General features: G+C 38.6%; 1 protein-coding gene across 2 annotated transcripts in view; it reads right to left on the reverse strand.

Annotated features, from left to right (window-relative positions):
• Positions 1 to 16314, reverse strand: part of PRKAR2B (protein kinase cAMP-dependent type II regulatory subunit beta) — an 83657-nt gene that overhangs the window by 42493 nt on the left and 24850 nt on the right. For both annotated transcript variants that reach the window (XM_084510004.1, XM_084510003.1), the window contains one exon: positions 12728 to 12763. In XM_084510004.1, the coding sequence (XP_084366130.1) occupies positions 12728 to 12763 (36 nt within the window). The remainder of the gene's footprint in view (positions 1 to 12727; positions 12764 to 16314) is intronic.

Below are 16314 nucleotides of genomic sequence, written 5' to 3' on the forward strand. Positions count from 1 at the left end.
AAATACATGGTCTTCATCAAAATGCAACTATATATATCAGGGTGTTTAAGCACTGCTCAATTCTGATGTCAAATCTAAATTTTACCCTATAACTACTCACCAACAAACTGACATTGGGAGCACATGAGTATCTTTTAGATTAGGATCCTATTTCAAAGTAATTATGCTGAGCAGTAGGTGAAAGTATTTCTTCTCTCCTTTCTTATCTGTTTTGCATCTGAAGCATTCCTCCATAATGACCATGAGAAAATGGAACTGACTTTATTTGATGTGCCTAAAAATCCTACAGGACAGCAGATGAATATCTTTGCATAATACTGAAGTACATTCCTATGATGGGATAGACAAAAAGAGAAGAGTAAGCGTATGCTGCCCTAGACCCACCCAAAATTGGTGTGAAAATCATTCCCAGATCAATGCTAGCAGGAGAAAAAGGTGGAAAGATGTCTTTCCCTGTTGCCCCTGGCAAGAATACTATGGAACAGAAAGTAAGTCTTGATTCAGGACTCTTCCCTTTCAGTGTTTTAACTCTGCAGCTCTCAGAGAACTCTTCTGCGACAATATTGGCTCACTCCAAAGCTATATTTCCAAACTACAGTCTGAGATGGCAGGAAAAATGAAGGCAGGCAAGTAAGCGTTGAATTTCTGCCTTAGAAGATGCACTCTCCATTTAATGCATGCACAGAAACGGAAAGAGTATGAACTACCAGTTTTGTGGCAGCGTTTACCTGACACTGAGTGTAAAAGATTGTTTCAGAGGCTGAGTTAAGCTTTGAGATGAGACTGATGGGGTCCTTCTCGTGTAACTGATTATTTGAAACAATCTCTACATTTTCAACATTTCATTGTGCATGGAGAGGTGTGCTTCTATATGCCCTGACATGTGACAAGAAAAGTATAGTTAAAGTAAAAAGGCTTTATCATTTGCACTTAAAATGTATTCTTCTGATTAGTTCATTCTTCTTTATTCTCAAATCAAATTCTGTTTCCTATTTTAAACGTAGCAAATACATACATACAATTTTCTGCACTAGTGGATTGTGGCACCTGGTGGTATTTCACTCTGGCATGCTCTTAATAATTCTTCACAGTGATGTCAGGCACCAGAAAAGGGCCTTGCTGACTTTTGCTCAAAACAGTGAGCAGAACAGGAATAGGAATTATTCACTCTTTTGTTATCGATCTACATCATTAGCATAACAAAAACAAAACCTTAAGGTGCATTGCATTAATACAGCAAAATTTTATTATTTTTATTTTCCTCTAAAGGAGAAAAGGAATCTGAGTGAGACATATATAAAGAAGAAAAATATTTGTAATCTTCAGAGAAATTTCTGAAACAAACTGAGATGTTCAAATTCATGTTCAGTTCCTGTATAATTTCCATATGTTTCTTATACTAAAAGCTATGTATACGCTGTTTATGCACACGCACCCCACTGCAGATTATTGTCCATTTGCAACGTGAGCAAGCACCCAGGGGAAGGAGCAGGACTCTTCTTGTCCTTACACAGTCACAGAACCAGAGTGAGAAACCCTGAGTTCAAAATTTATTAAGGCAACCCCTTAACAGGTAAGCAAATAATCATATGGCACAACTGGGAGTAGAAAAGGTCCATGCAGGAGGATGGCTTTCATCCCTTGCTGGAATATGCCTTGGAATGCTCCATTGTAGTTTCATGCTGCTAAAACACAACTGTGATAAGCACAAAATCTAGTTATTCATGCTTTGCTCTGCCCCAGCTATTTGTATCTAATGGTCACAAAACAGTTTCCATTACTTTCTGTATACAACAGTAAAATAAAATAAATCCTTATGCACAAAGAGCAATGAGCGAGGACCTGCAAGTGTTAACAGACTGTATATATGATAGTAATAGTGACTCCGCTTGAAAGAATATATCATAGGCTTAAAAACTAGATCTTCAATGAGCTTTTAAGACAAGACTTTTCACACTCTATCTAGAAGAGAACGCAAGATGTGAAATGACAAAAGGGTCCTTGCCTATGGCTAAGGAAAGAAGGACGATTGCAAGCTAATAAATTTGGGTTAAATTCTTTTGTGAATGACTCCAGCTCCTACAGGAATTCCATCCAAGTCAGAAAACGTTCATAAGGCCAAAGCATCAAGTGGATACAACAAAACCATTACGGGGACATTACCAATCTGCTCGACTGGTAAATTTATATGGATGCTCTACATGGAAATATGAATTACTTTGGGGGGCATTTGTGGGACCATGAGATGCTATCTTTATCCATTAAACTCTATTTTCTCCCAGGCTTTAAACTTGTCTGCATCCTCCTCCAAACAAAAGGTTGGAGAAGTAGGTCTGAGAGATATATAATAAAGATGTATGAAGCAAAGACGCTGCAGAACAGGATTACGTGGCTGGGGGAAGTGGGAGCTGGAGGTAGGGAGTGTCTGATGGTGAGAAAGCTTTGGACTCATGCTTTGACAAAAGACATTTTGTTTAAATAACTGAAAAATACACCATGCTGTTCAAGACATCGTGCTTCCTATGAAACACGTGGAACTGACACAGAACATTTAGGAAGCAAGACATCAGGCTGCTGTACGTTGCCAGTTTATGCACATTATATACAAAGATATTTAATTTTCCCCTTTCGTTGACTCCACAGCATTTAAAAGAAGCAGTGTCTGCCAAATATTAATCCAAACTTAAAGGTTAAAGGCCAAGCCATTTGCGTTATGGTGTTCTACCAGAAAACGTGCTAAGCAACATGTTCCACAAGTACTGTTATTTCATTTTGAACAACTTAATATGTAAAACATACCTTGCCCTATTCATCTCTCATCCTCCAGAAGATATATGCTATACCACACAAAAATCAGAGATGGAATGGATTTGCTTTAGCAGATGGCAGGCAGATATTACAGCCAAATATTATAATTCATACTCTATTACCTCTAGTGGCGTTGGCATACCCCTCCAATCTAAATGGAAATGTTAAAGAACAAAATAGTGAGGCAAGCAAAGCTGAGTTTATCATAGAAACAGATACTGAAATACTTTATAGAATTAAAAATCAGAATGATTAAATAATGACTATCTATAAAGGTCTGGTCCAAAAAAATCATTAAAAAAAAATACTTTCTACTCATTTCAGTGATGTGCATTCATTCAAATAAATATCAATTGTTTATTTAAAAATCACGAGTTATTAGCAACCTGATAAATTCACCAGAAGGTTATTAGCTTTTCTGCTCACGTTTAGATTCTGGTGTGTTATTGGTATTGCTGAGATTATCAGTGGTGAAAGTGAACTTGGGAGCATGTTAAAACAGAAAACATGGTATGACCTACAGGCTGCCAGACACAGGAGGGATTTTCTGCCTGTCAGATTATAACTGGATGCAGGAGAAGAATGATTAACCTGAAAAAACTACTTATAATGATAATTTAAAATACGGTAAAGAAAAATATGTGTTTTATATCAACTAGTTTACAGCATTCACCACTGTCTGAGAGCATCCATTAAGAAATCTTAGTACATTTTTATTCAATAATCATCAACATTTGCTAACTACTGCTTGCAGATAATTAACAGCCATATTTATTAATAATAATATGAACATTTGGCATCATTTCTGTATTTATTTTGATAGGAAGTCTGTTTTGTCTGGAAAACCTGTTTTCTCTGGAATTTATTCACTTCTACTTGGTTACATAACAAGGGGATATCCTCTTTGTCCATATTGCATTTGTTTTGTCACAAAAGAAAGATTAGATATTGTATTAACAAATTCCAAGGACAAGTGTGTCAAATACTGTTCTGCCTAAAATAAGAGGAAAAAAATTTAGCTCCTTCAATGGTCCTCTGTCTGGGCTTCACATGTCAAGTGGAACACGAGACAACAGAGACATTGCACGCAAGAAAGCAGGGGGAGTGCAGGCTCACATGGCAAGGCTTCGGCATATAGACACAAGCTATGCTGTGGCACTTTGCCTTACCCCACCTTGTTTACTAGTTACACACATATGATTAGTTTCAAGGAATAGGTGTGTCGGTCTAGCAGCTCCGTACCTGGCTGGAATATCTGAGCTCTTTATCACACGGCCTGGACAGGAACCCATTAAGGTGAATTTGATTCATATTTCAACTGCAACCTCTGGTTTACGTTCCCTATAACTGAAACGAGATCAGCCCAAAAAGCAGAAAAAAAATATGGTTCTTCATGCTACTGATACAAAACTATATGTAGAATATCTTCCAAAGACAATAGGAAAACAGCAGGAAAAATGACCACTTTGTGCTTGTGTATGCAGTAATTCCTGAAATTAAAACATATTTATAACACTCCAATATTCAAAAGAGGTCACTATCTTTCTTTACCAAATCACGCAATTTAAAAATAATTACTATAGACTGGTTATAATGTACAGAAAGTGAAATCTAGAATGTGCTCTCAAAGATATTTAAACAGTCACAGAAATATGGATGAAACCTGAAGAAATCATCTAAGTCTTTTCTTGTCTTTTCTCCACCCTTCCTTCACCCCATTCAAGCTCTGCCTTATAGCATGCACCTAATAAATCTCTTCAGGTTTTATTTAGTCCTGAAGTGTTATGACAAGCCAGTCTAAGCATAACCACACATAAAATCTAGCATTACATTCATTTGCAACTGTTGGCCTATTCCCATAACTCTGCTACAATAGGCCCTGAAAATTTTGTATTCAGTTTCTGCTGAGGATCTATACAAGGAAACACTGATACAACCTGCTCAGATCTGTTCCAGACTTCGCTGGTTTATAAAAGGAATCTTGAACAAACAAACAAACCTACAACTTAATGACTGTTGAATGTGAACCACTTAGAAGTTAAAAAAGTTCCAGAATTCCACAGATAACCTAAGTTTTGTTTTCATAGAATGGGTTGGGTTGGAACGGACCTTGGAGATCACCTGGTTCCAACCCCCCTGCCAAGGGCATGGATGCCACCCACTACATCAAGTTGTTTTTCTTCTGAGAAAGAACATCACCGTCCAACTATATGCTGTAGTATGGAAGAGTAAAAGCACTGATGCAATGATCTAGAGAGGATAAGGTTTTGCAGGGAGGATCTTTCATTAGAGCAGCTAAAATAACTGCATGAAGAAGACAGACAACCTTCCGAGCACTCAAGCTCTTCCTAAAATCAGAACCAAAAGGAACAAATCTCAAGGTAACAACAGGTCAGGAACAAGTGTTCTAAGTTTAACTTCATTATCTTAATTCATTAGATTTTCTGAATGAAAACAACAGGCAGCATTTGGGACTAAATGTGGATGCTCTCCACGCCTGTGTTAATACACTGTGTTTCTACAGGAACTTTTCTCAAATTCCTAGAATTTATTAGAAGAGTCCAGACAGCAGAGCAAATTGAACTCTTGCTGCTGCAAGCGTTTCATTTGCTGCAGTAACTTGTGAAGTGCCCAGCAAACAAGGCACATAAGAGAAACTAAACAAGGGAGTTGGATCTTCTTTATGGACTGAGTGGGAGACAGCTATCTTAACATTTCACAGAACACAGTGTGTGAGACAGGCCACCCAAATCAGCTCTTCGCTCTTGAGGGTAACACCTGTGCTTTCAGCAGGCACCTGCACCAGGCTCGAAGAAGTCCATCGATAAAGTTCTTAATTCTTCTTCCATTGCTATGACTTGACGTGCTTCCACAACAGCCCTTTCTCTTACCTGAGCATTTAAAGGTGGGTTACAATTACTGCATTCCTAACCACCATTTTTGGTACAACTCCAACCTCTGCCTTATCTTATAAAAGGGAATATCATTTCACTCCAGTTAGCATTCTTTCTCTGACATTTCTAACATGCCACAGGACAGTGGGTGATGATCTCCTTAACACAACCTCAATATGATTCAAGAAGATTGAGATTACAAATGGAAAATCTGGTTTTTAAGTTCAGAACTTTAGATTCTTTCCTAGAGGCATATTCTATTCTTGGCTAACAGTATCAATTTGCTCTTCCTAAATGCTAGTTTATATTTAACGATTGAATTTAGTATCACCTATGTTCTCTCAAGATTATAATTGCAGAAAGCAATTAACCATTCCTTCACTAATAAGCCTCACATGGTCTAAATTCAGTAAAATTCCTCTGTGTTCCCTAAGTAGGTTGTCACATTCTCCGTAGAAATCATTCAGCTGAAAACTAGCAGCAATCTATGTAAATGCTGCTGTGGGCATGACTAATCCAGAGTCCGCAGATCTGCTCAGAATAACGAGGCCCCAAACTTATCTTGTCACTTTCTTCCCAATAGCACCTTATGCAAAGATGTAAAATGAGATAAAGGAGAAATTAAATTGTTCTGGCAAACCTGCTCCCGGATTTTATCTTTTATGAGGGCTGTGCAAAACCTTCCTCCTCCTATCTGAATGTGTGCTGAAATGCAGGCTTCTATCATATGACACGCAGAGGCGTGAGTCCTGTGCGTCAGCCCGTAGCAGCTGAGAACACCCCTCTCTGCAGGCGCGTGATGAGGATGCGGGCAACCCATGAACGATGGACAGGAAGGGCTGCATTTTGGTCATACGACAGGGAGAAATCATGTAACGTGACCCATGCGTGACATGGTATGCATGCATCTGCTCTGTGATCTGGTGACACCGTCCTGCTCATCGCTGGCAGCTACTGGCTAGGAGATCTGACAGGTGACCTGGCACCGCACACACCGCCACATCATGATTATAAATGGTGGTGCTATGAAGTACTCACTGCAACTAGCTGGTTTGTGAAGCATTTCACCATGTCTGTGTGTGGGCGTGCGTATGCAGCAGTGCAGTGGAAAGAGCTAGCTTGAGGGGCTCAGTAATTAATCAGTATGTTCTCATTAAAATTTTTTCTTATTTCTGAAAAACTCTAAAAGAACTGAAGCAGTTTCATCGGCTTCCTTTTGAGCATTTTCTACCTACTGAGGTTGCTAGAAAATATTTCTGATCTGCAGAAACTTTTTCTGGAAAGCGTTTAAATAATTGCCAGGCCTGAGCAGAAATCAACTAAAATAACTTGCCACACAAATTCAAGTAAATTACTGGTACACACTTACAGTTCCATTACCACAGCTTTGGGACATATCAGAGAACTAAGAACTACGAGAACGTTGCATCTGCTCCTTTCTTTTCAAACCATTGTAAGGTTTTGTAAGGTTAATGTTTGTAAAGTCAAATAAAATGAGTTTTGAATCTCAGAGAAAGTTGTGTGCTGTAGGAGTATCCGAACAAATAAATAAATAAATAAAAAGGCCACTAAACACAGCACAGACTTTGTTAGAAATCACCATGGTACAAAAGCAATTTGCCTTCCATACCAAAATATCTAGAATTAGAGTGCTTGCTAAATGAATTAAACACACCCTTTTAAAAAGGCGTAAAAAAATGCTTCCTTCTTTCTCAGCCTTTCATCTTCGGTTAGTCAGCCGTGTGCTTACAAGTGGCAGTTCCTAGGAGTGCATGGAAAGGCAAAAAATGCTTCCCAGTTTCAACTACCATGAAGTAAAAATAAATACATGAAAGTTTCCGAAAGTCAAAACTAAAATGTTATTTGTTGCACAGAGATCTCTAGTGCCATGTGAGATTTTACAGGCTGGGGGATGACCTGCTGGAGAGGAGCTCTGAGAAGGACCTGGGGGTCCTGGTGGACGACAGGTTGACCATGAGCCAGCACTGTGCCCTGGTGGCCAAGAGGGCTAATGGGATCCTGGCGTGTATTAAAAGGAGCGTGGCCAGCAGGTCAAGGGAGGTGATCCTCCCCCTCTACTCTGCCCTGGTCAGGCCTCACCTGGAGTACTGTGTCCAGTTCTGGGCTCCCCGGTACAAGAAAGTCAGGGATCTCCTGGAAAGAGGCCAGCAGAGGGCCACAAAGATGATACGGGGTCTGGAGCATCTCCCCTATGAGGAAAGGCTGAGAGACCTGGGTCTGTTCAGCCTGGAGAAGAGAAGACTGAGAGGAGATCTCCTCAGTGTATATAAATATCTTAGGGGTGGGGGACAGAAGGATGTAGCCAACCTCTTATCAGTGTTTTGTGGGGACAGGACAAGGGGCAATGGCCACAAAATGGAGCCCAGGAAGTTCCTCACTGACATGCGAAAGAACTTCTTCACATGTGAGAGTGACAGAGCATTGGAACAGGCTGCCTAAGGAGGTTGTGGAGTCTCCTTCTCTGGAGATATTCAAGGCCCGTCTGGACGCCTACCTGGGCAGCCTGCTCTGAGGAACCTGCTTTGGCAGGGGGTTGGACCCGATGATCTTTGGAGGTCCCTTCCAACCCCTACAGTTCTGTGATTTTATTCTCTCTTTCTCTCCTTCCTGCCTCCCAGGCTGATGACTGACCCAGGAAGTATAGGACATCAGCCTCAATTTATTTAGCTGCTTCTGTCTTTTCTTTGGAGAGGTCTTTGCTGACATCTATGGGGAATGCGCCTGAAAGTTTTTACCTTCTCTGCTCCCTTCTCTTTTGTTTTTTGTTTGTCTTCTTCTTCTCCTCCTCCATGACAGTGTTATTTGCTTGATAACAAATTTACTCCAGCTATACCTAGGGCAGTTTCTCCAGACAGGTTCTGCATTGATGACTATATTTAAGTAATTTTGGTTTAGAGCTTTGTGGAGAAGCTGGTATAAATAAATCAATAAACTACTTCTCCTTCCAGCTTGGTTGAGAGAACAATACTTAAAACATCGTTTATTTCCATTCCACAGGGCTAAAATGGCATTTTGAAGTTAGCCATTGTTCAGGGGAGAGCGATGGGGAGGTTTCCTCTGTTGTTGATGCTCCACGGATGCCCTGGAGCCTACCTTCCAGTTCTTCTTAGTTTAAGCAGGCTAACTCATGGCAGCTTTGTTTAGGTTCTCTTCAGTTTTTCAGAAGCTAAAGCAGACACAAAACTGAAGTTAATATATTTGTAGACTTACCTATTTCTTAATTAAAATGATACTATGCATTTGTATAATAATATTAGTAAATGGGAATAAACAGCCTTAGTAAATGGTATTGCTATCTATAAATTTAAGCTCAGCCTACAGCAAATCCATACTGGTTTTGCTGCATTATTCTCAACTCCTGCCAATATTTAATGAATGAATTTATCTGTCTGTCAAGATGCTGACAAGCACAAACCCAGTGCCTCTGCTAGCATAAAGAACCTCATTAGCTTTCCAACCCTAAGTATCTTATACTCCGATGGGTGGATGAAAACTAATCTAATCCACAGATGGAAAGTGTCTGTATTCAGAAATTGCACCTCTTGGCTACCTCTGCTTGTTCAGAAATTTCCACATTGTTTTTCACCTCATGAACATTCAGCTTTTTCTTCCACTTCATGCTGCCTCTACTAACTCCATGTTCCTTTCTTCTCATTCCAAGCCCACCGATCACCTCAACATTTTTTCCTCCCGTCTCTTCAACTCAGTCCCACCAGATTTTAAAAGAAAAATTAACTAATGTGTCTGTCTCATTGTTCATTCTAGCTACAGAATGTATCATTAATCTCCTCTCCTTGCTAAACTTACCTACTTAAGACCATGCTATTATTCTTTGTGCATAATCTAAAACAATGGGGTGCATTATTAACCAGCCTGTAAGTAGCTATGTCATCAGCACTATGGTACACATACATGAGTATTTTATGTATAGGAGACACATTGTATATATGCAAACACATATGCAAAACACACTGAAGAGGCATGCTAAATTATGGAGCTCAATTTTGGAGAAATTAAATTCAAGAACAATTAATTGATCCTAGCTTACTTATTCCTTTATCTTCCATATACCAATGACAGTACATCAGTACACTCACAGCATGTTAACAGGAACAGCTGTTAAATAATGAATGCTTTACTATACTGTTTTCAGCAGGTGCTTCAGCAATTAATCTCCGGCTGCTTAATTTCTGGCTGTTCGGAAAAATAACCATATCTTATGCTACCAAGTCCAATAGTAGGGATTATCCAAGGAATAGCAGAAACATCAAAATTAAGACACCCACTGTACAGAATACTGTACTGTTCTTGGTGAAGAAATCTGTGTCATCTGGCTTTTCTCCTTGCTTATCATTGCAAGAGCTTGAAAAGCAGCTTTTAGCAGAGCAGTCTAGGAGTCTTTGCTGCAGGTATCTCTGGGTGTTTATCCTCACCTGGTGTCAGTGTGGCTGCTGCCAGTAGTGGCAGCTCAACTCTTTCTCCATCCCTGTTTAAATGCAGCCACCGCTGCCACTGTTGTGGATATGGTTATTTGGGACCCACAGTGTTGGTCAGCTGGAGGTCGAATGAATATCAACACACCAAGAACAGCCGTGTTTCTACTTTCATTTAATCAATGCACCCTCAGGCAGCACAACTCCTAGATCTGTGCAGAGGAAGGAGAGACAGCCTATGGACAGAGGTATTACAAAGGCAGGGACCCTAAAAGTCACTCTCAGAATCAGTCTATGATACCACTAGATCAGACAAAACAACACCACATGCTACAGCTAGCTCTCCAACTACTTGTAATTAATTTGGAGAAATGTTCATCAGAAGCAAGTCTTCAAAGACACTCCAGAATCAACAAGCTTGCACATTTCAAATTTCCAAATAGCTCCTAGCCAAAAAGCCTAAAATTAAGAGACATGCATATTTGAGGAAAAACTCTATTTTTCATTGGGTCAGCCTCTGATTTCCTAAGTATGAGAATCAACTTAGATTATAGAATGCTATTGAGCTACAAAGCATCAAAACATAAATACTATCTGGGTTTTCTATTTGCAAAGTAATCTTGACTATTTTAATGTATCCCAACAGTCATCCAACTAAAAAAGGTAACTATATAAAAATACGATTGTGACTATGATTGTGGCAAAATTTGTGTAAAATATGTGTGTTATCAGCATAGTTTGTTTCACATTTTCTATTTTATCTTAAATATACCATATCTCTCTGGTAGTCGTTTAGTATTTAAAAAAAAAAAAAAAGTAAGAGCTATCACTTCCCATGGGCTTTCCTCTTTGAAAAATAATTATTTTGACAATTAAAGCTGCCAGAGACTTAATAAAACAGTACATATAATAGACTGCAGTATTACCTTGATGCAACTTGAAGCTGACTCACATGATTTACATCTGGACCATCTAATACAGTTTGACCTATTATTCTGAATAAGATAACTCTCCTTTATCTCTCCACAAAAAGATCAATACACATTAAATACTAATTGCCAAAAGAAGTTACTTATATGTTTTCTGAGTAAGTGTGCAAAAAAAATCAGAATTCTCACACATTTTTAGTTTTAAAATACATTTAGAATAACAATTTTTTGCAAGCACATATTAGCTTTTCAAACCAAGTCTCCTACTGAAATGCAAAAGCTTATCACACATCTGTTACAAAGACTGAATTCATTAAAGTCAGCTATCAATCACTCACAGCAAGACCATGCTTAAAACGTGCAATTTGCATAAAGCCCTGCTCATTGTTACTGAGTGCTATTTACCAATCATTCCTTTTGTTTCATGCCGCAGTACCTTATGAAGTATTATCAATCCTTAAAACTGTTAGCATGAGTACATTTGGAATGAATTACTCTCTCTTACTGTGTGCTCCATACACTATGCACCAATCCTGCAAATGTAAGCCTCCATTTTTCTATACAGTTCCATAGTTATCCTTAGCAACTCGGTATTTTTATATTGACAAAGAAGGAACTGTCTGACTGACACTGCAAGAAGAAATGTTAGAAGTCTGGCTCGACTTTCTGGATTGTGAAACACAAAGTTGATTACATTTACTCACAGTGACCTGCAGCTGAAAACAGAAAGGGCTTTACAGTTAGATTGTACGCTTAACATACCGAGTTGAACAGGAACAGATCACATCTCCTGGTCTGCTGACTCTTACAAGTCTGTCACGAGTCTCATGACATTGAGTGGTGGCTTCTACGCCCCACTTTCACATTCACAGGACTTCACAAGCAAATAAGAATTAAGGTCCAGGCATCACGCTTCAGTAGAGCGAGCTCAAAAATATGAGACCTCACGGCTATATTGTAGGGAGACAACAAAGCCAAGAACATTAATTTTTAATGATATATAATTTGGAAGGGCTTGTTACATGTCGTAGCATCCACTAGGTGAAAGTAAATGGTCCTCTGAGCTGGCACTAGCCAAATTAATTTGCAGAACAGACAAAACGCCAAGCTAGGCAGGCATACCCTTACAGCACAGCACCACTGTGGCAGTACTGCTTTTAGGACCTAGTCTGACAGCTCTCCATAAAAGAACAATGCACCATGTACACCAACCTGCTCAGCTTTGGAAAAAAATAAATAAATAAAAAATACAGATTTGGCTGTACATTTTCTCATGCACAGATGACCACCAAATTGCTGTTTCAGATTGTCTAAGTAAGCAAGACAACACTACCAGATTACAATCAGTTCATGCTTTCAAAGTTCAGTCTTGTTAGCCATAAAATTATTTTGAAGGAAATTATATTGAAGGAAAAAGGAAAAGCATACAATTTTCATAAATTTCACACCAAGAAGGCGGCTTCAAGCAAGCTCTATGATTGGATTGGCTACATTTTTCAGTAAACCAGAAAGTGAATTTGAGGCAAATCAAAATTTTTGAAGAAACCTGATTAATGTCATTATATTTTACATGACAATTACAATCGGCATTTTGTTTCACTTATTATGTAGACCAATGAAACATGCAATTTTTCCAACTTACCTGATGCCCGTCTTGTGAATCGATTTATCACTGGAGCTGAAAGAAAACAAGAGATTTCAATTAGACTTTTTTTTGTAGTAATCTAATGGAATTCACACATAACAATGTTAGACTTTATTCAAAGTGCGACAACTTTGTTATTTGTGATTAACAAATAACTGTTAAACAATTTTTTGAATTTATAGAAATCCACATTAACTTCATACACACTTAAACCTTTAAGCAGGTTTTCAAGCGATATGGTAGCAAGTAACCAGCAAGCCTTCAAGACCATTTTCATCTTCTTATAAGATACCGTATGCAAGCACTTATTGTTGTTCATGACTGGCTGTGAAATATTTAGTTCTGCATTTCCATTATTTATTGAGAGCACAGAAATTGGCATCTTGCAAACAATGATGCAGACATGGACTAAAAAGACATAAAAGCCAATTTTATTTCTACAAATATACCTATAGGAAATCTGGCAACAAAGATACTCCTACACATTAAGAAAAACTAATTTACACTGCTATGTGAAAGACGAACTTCTGCACTGAGTAAACTTTAAAACTCTTTGGGTAAATCAACGATGCCAGCCCTAACCACCCCCACCAGCCACCTCCTCCCCCAACCCCTCAGAAAAAAAAAAAAAAATCTGTTTTACAATGAAAATTATTGTTTTATAGCACCATCTTGGAACATCTCCAAATACTTGCTGCAAACATTTGGAATCAGATTCCTATCTTGTTTCCAACTGGGAGAGATCACAAAATACATCTTAGAGCACACAGCTCTGAGTTTTGCCTTTCTTCAAGGGCTACCAGAGAGAAAACGATGAAGCTTCGTATGTTTTGCCTTCCAAATACAACCCTCGGTCTGCTTATAATTAGTATAAAACACTGGTCTTGAACTCTACTTGCATGTGATAAAGAGAGCTGCAATAAAGAGTAAAAAAAGATCTGAATGACCTAATTTCGAACATGGGCAACAGCTACATTAAAAATGTATGCCCTTACAGTGCTTATTAATATTCAACTTTAAAAAATTGTTCTGAATGCTTACGTGGAACTGAAAAATGAAAAATATTGAACTTCTTTATTTCATCTCTATTAATTTTACATGGGAGTTATACAGCCTTTCCCAAATGTCTAAGCTAAAATAAAGGAAGAAAAATGCTGAGAAAACAGGAGAGAGCAACAGCCTGAGATGCAAAGTGTCTTTTTATTCCTTTGGGCAGGAGAAACCAGAGCAAAGATACAAATTCTGAGCCACAGCCGCAAATGGTTTGTGCAAGCACATACTGCAGTGACAGGTCCAAGTGGCAAGAAATACACTGGGAAACCTAACTGCAATGGTTCGAAGTGCTATTCAGGAGCAAGGAAACCTCCTGTGAAGAAGCTATCACAAACCCCTAACACATATATAAGTAAACAAGGGATTAACGTAACCAGCAAGGTTATTTTTAACCTCAATTTCCAACTTCCCCCAATTTTTTTTTTCTTTTTTAAAATAAATAAAAAAAAAAAAAGGTATTTAGACATCTTCTACTGGAGAAAACATCAGATTTTATGCAACTACTGTTTTGCAACAGAGGGAGCCATTTAATTCCTCAATCTGCAAAAAGAATACGGTTCATTTTGTCTCTAGGGTTACAGGCCAAATTCATTTCAGGACACTGGTACATGAGCAGCAGTTCTCAGCAGATGTGCTTATATAAAAGAACACAGTTGGAATCCGACATATTCCCACCAAAAAAAATGTAAAATTGTGCGCTGCTCCCATTAAAAAGCTTTCCCCAAACTCAGGGAGGGTATTTTGGTTTGGCTGTCAGTTCCACACATCATCTGTGGATATAAAGCTTTAACTCCTCCCGACAGCCACCTCAGCACATTTTACCAACACATCAAATAATTCAACTTAAAAAAAAATAACACCTAACACAAAACTCACACACTTTGGAGATTACTCCTGTTTGAAACAAGCTACTGGGACTGTCAAAGGAACAATTCCTATTTCAGCTACTTCCAGCCACATAAACATTTAAAATCACTCTTTTCTTTGGCTGCAAGGAGCTTTACAATTTCTTTTACAATAAATTTTAGAATTTGTTCAGTTAGGAGGGGGGAAAAAGAAGAGCAAGATTATTTATTTATTTATTTATTTTTATTAACCAGAATCTCAGGATCCTGCTAAGCAACTATTTTTGAATATTCAATGTCTGAACAGCAAGCAGACAAAGCCTTTCTCCCCAGACTGGGATTTCATGAGGGTCATCCAAATATGTTACTGGGAGCATCAGAAGCAGTGCCCACAGCTCTTTGCTGTTTACCCCATTGAACTCCTCTCTGTTTCTTGCACAGCAAATTGCAATATACATGTACTTTTGCTGCCCAGAAAGATGGAGACATAAGCTTTCCAGGAGGTCTCAGAAAATCATCAGTCTGAAGAAATTTAGCTGATATTTTCACTACAAAGTAGATGCGTGAGCAACCAGATGGTACAATGGCTGGCAGGATAAACAGAACAAGGTGGGCAAAAGATAGATTAACAAGCATTTTGCTGCAGACATAAAAAAAACAGTCTTGAATTATCTTTCTGATGTGTCAGGAGCTGGAAGCCTTGGCTCAGAAAGCCAACTGACAAATCAATAGCAGAAATATTCCACAACCCATCCGTGGGTGGCTTCTTAGGACTTCAGCAACCTGACTATTGGGCTTTGCAGGATACCCTCAGGACTGCTAGCTGTCCCATGAGAATAGCAGGAAAAACTGTCAGTGGCTACCCCATCCCTGGCAGTACCCTGCTTGCAACATAGCTGGTGCACAGCAGCAAAATATTCCAGCGAAGCTAAACTCGGGAAAGGAACAGACTGGAGGCAATACCTACAAAGCCATTGAAATTAATGCTATAGTGAAAATATACTTTACCTTAAAGGTTACAGTGACCTTGTTCTGGGAGTTGGTTGCTCAGAATGACTCAATAAACAACTGACTGGAAGGAAAAACCCTGCTTACAGTAACTTACGGTTGCACGCCCCTGCCACTGCCTTGTACAAAATGTAAAATGAACAAAAAAACATGGACTGCAAAACCTCACAGTTGCAAAATCTAGGAGTTTTTCTCAATAAAGGGTAAACTGGCATGCAAATAAATTCAGAACATGTCCAGAGACATTTGATCTTTTACTTGACTAAGAGAGAGTGCTGCACCATGACTGAGGAGTGCATTTCTGTGCATGGATGAACTTATTTACATACATAATGTCCCTCCAATATTGGATGTGACTCTTCATATTCTACTTTGTCTCAACTGCAATCCTTTACAAACTTTCATAGAGGAAAATGAAAAAAAAAAAAAGAAAAAAAAAAAAAAAGTGTCAGAGATCTTTTTCCTGACAGAGCTTTGACTAAATTGTCTCAGTTATCAGTTCTTAGGTGACATACTACAGCAGTTTTGCTGTTAGTGCCACACAATGAGAGTGTAACATCATCCAAGATGTTACCTGCTGGTAACTGAAATTCACGTTTGCCAATCCTGGTTTGGATTGCTGTACAAAAATTACAGTTTTTGGCAATACAAAATCAACTACATAAACAGAAATAATTG

The sequence above is a fragment of the Aythya ferina genome, assembly GCF_964211825.1.
Source record: "Aythya ferina genome assembly, chromosome: 1".
Lineage (NCBI taxonomy): Eukaryota > Metazoa > Chordata > Aves > Anseriformes > Anatidae > Aythya > Aythya ferina.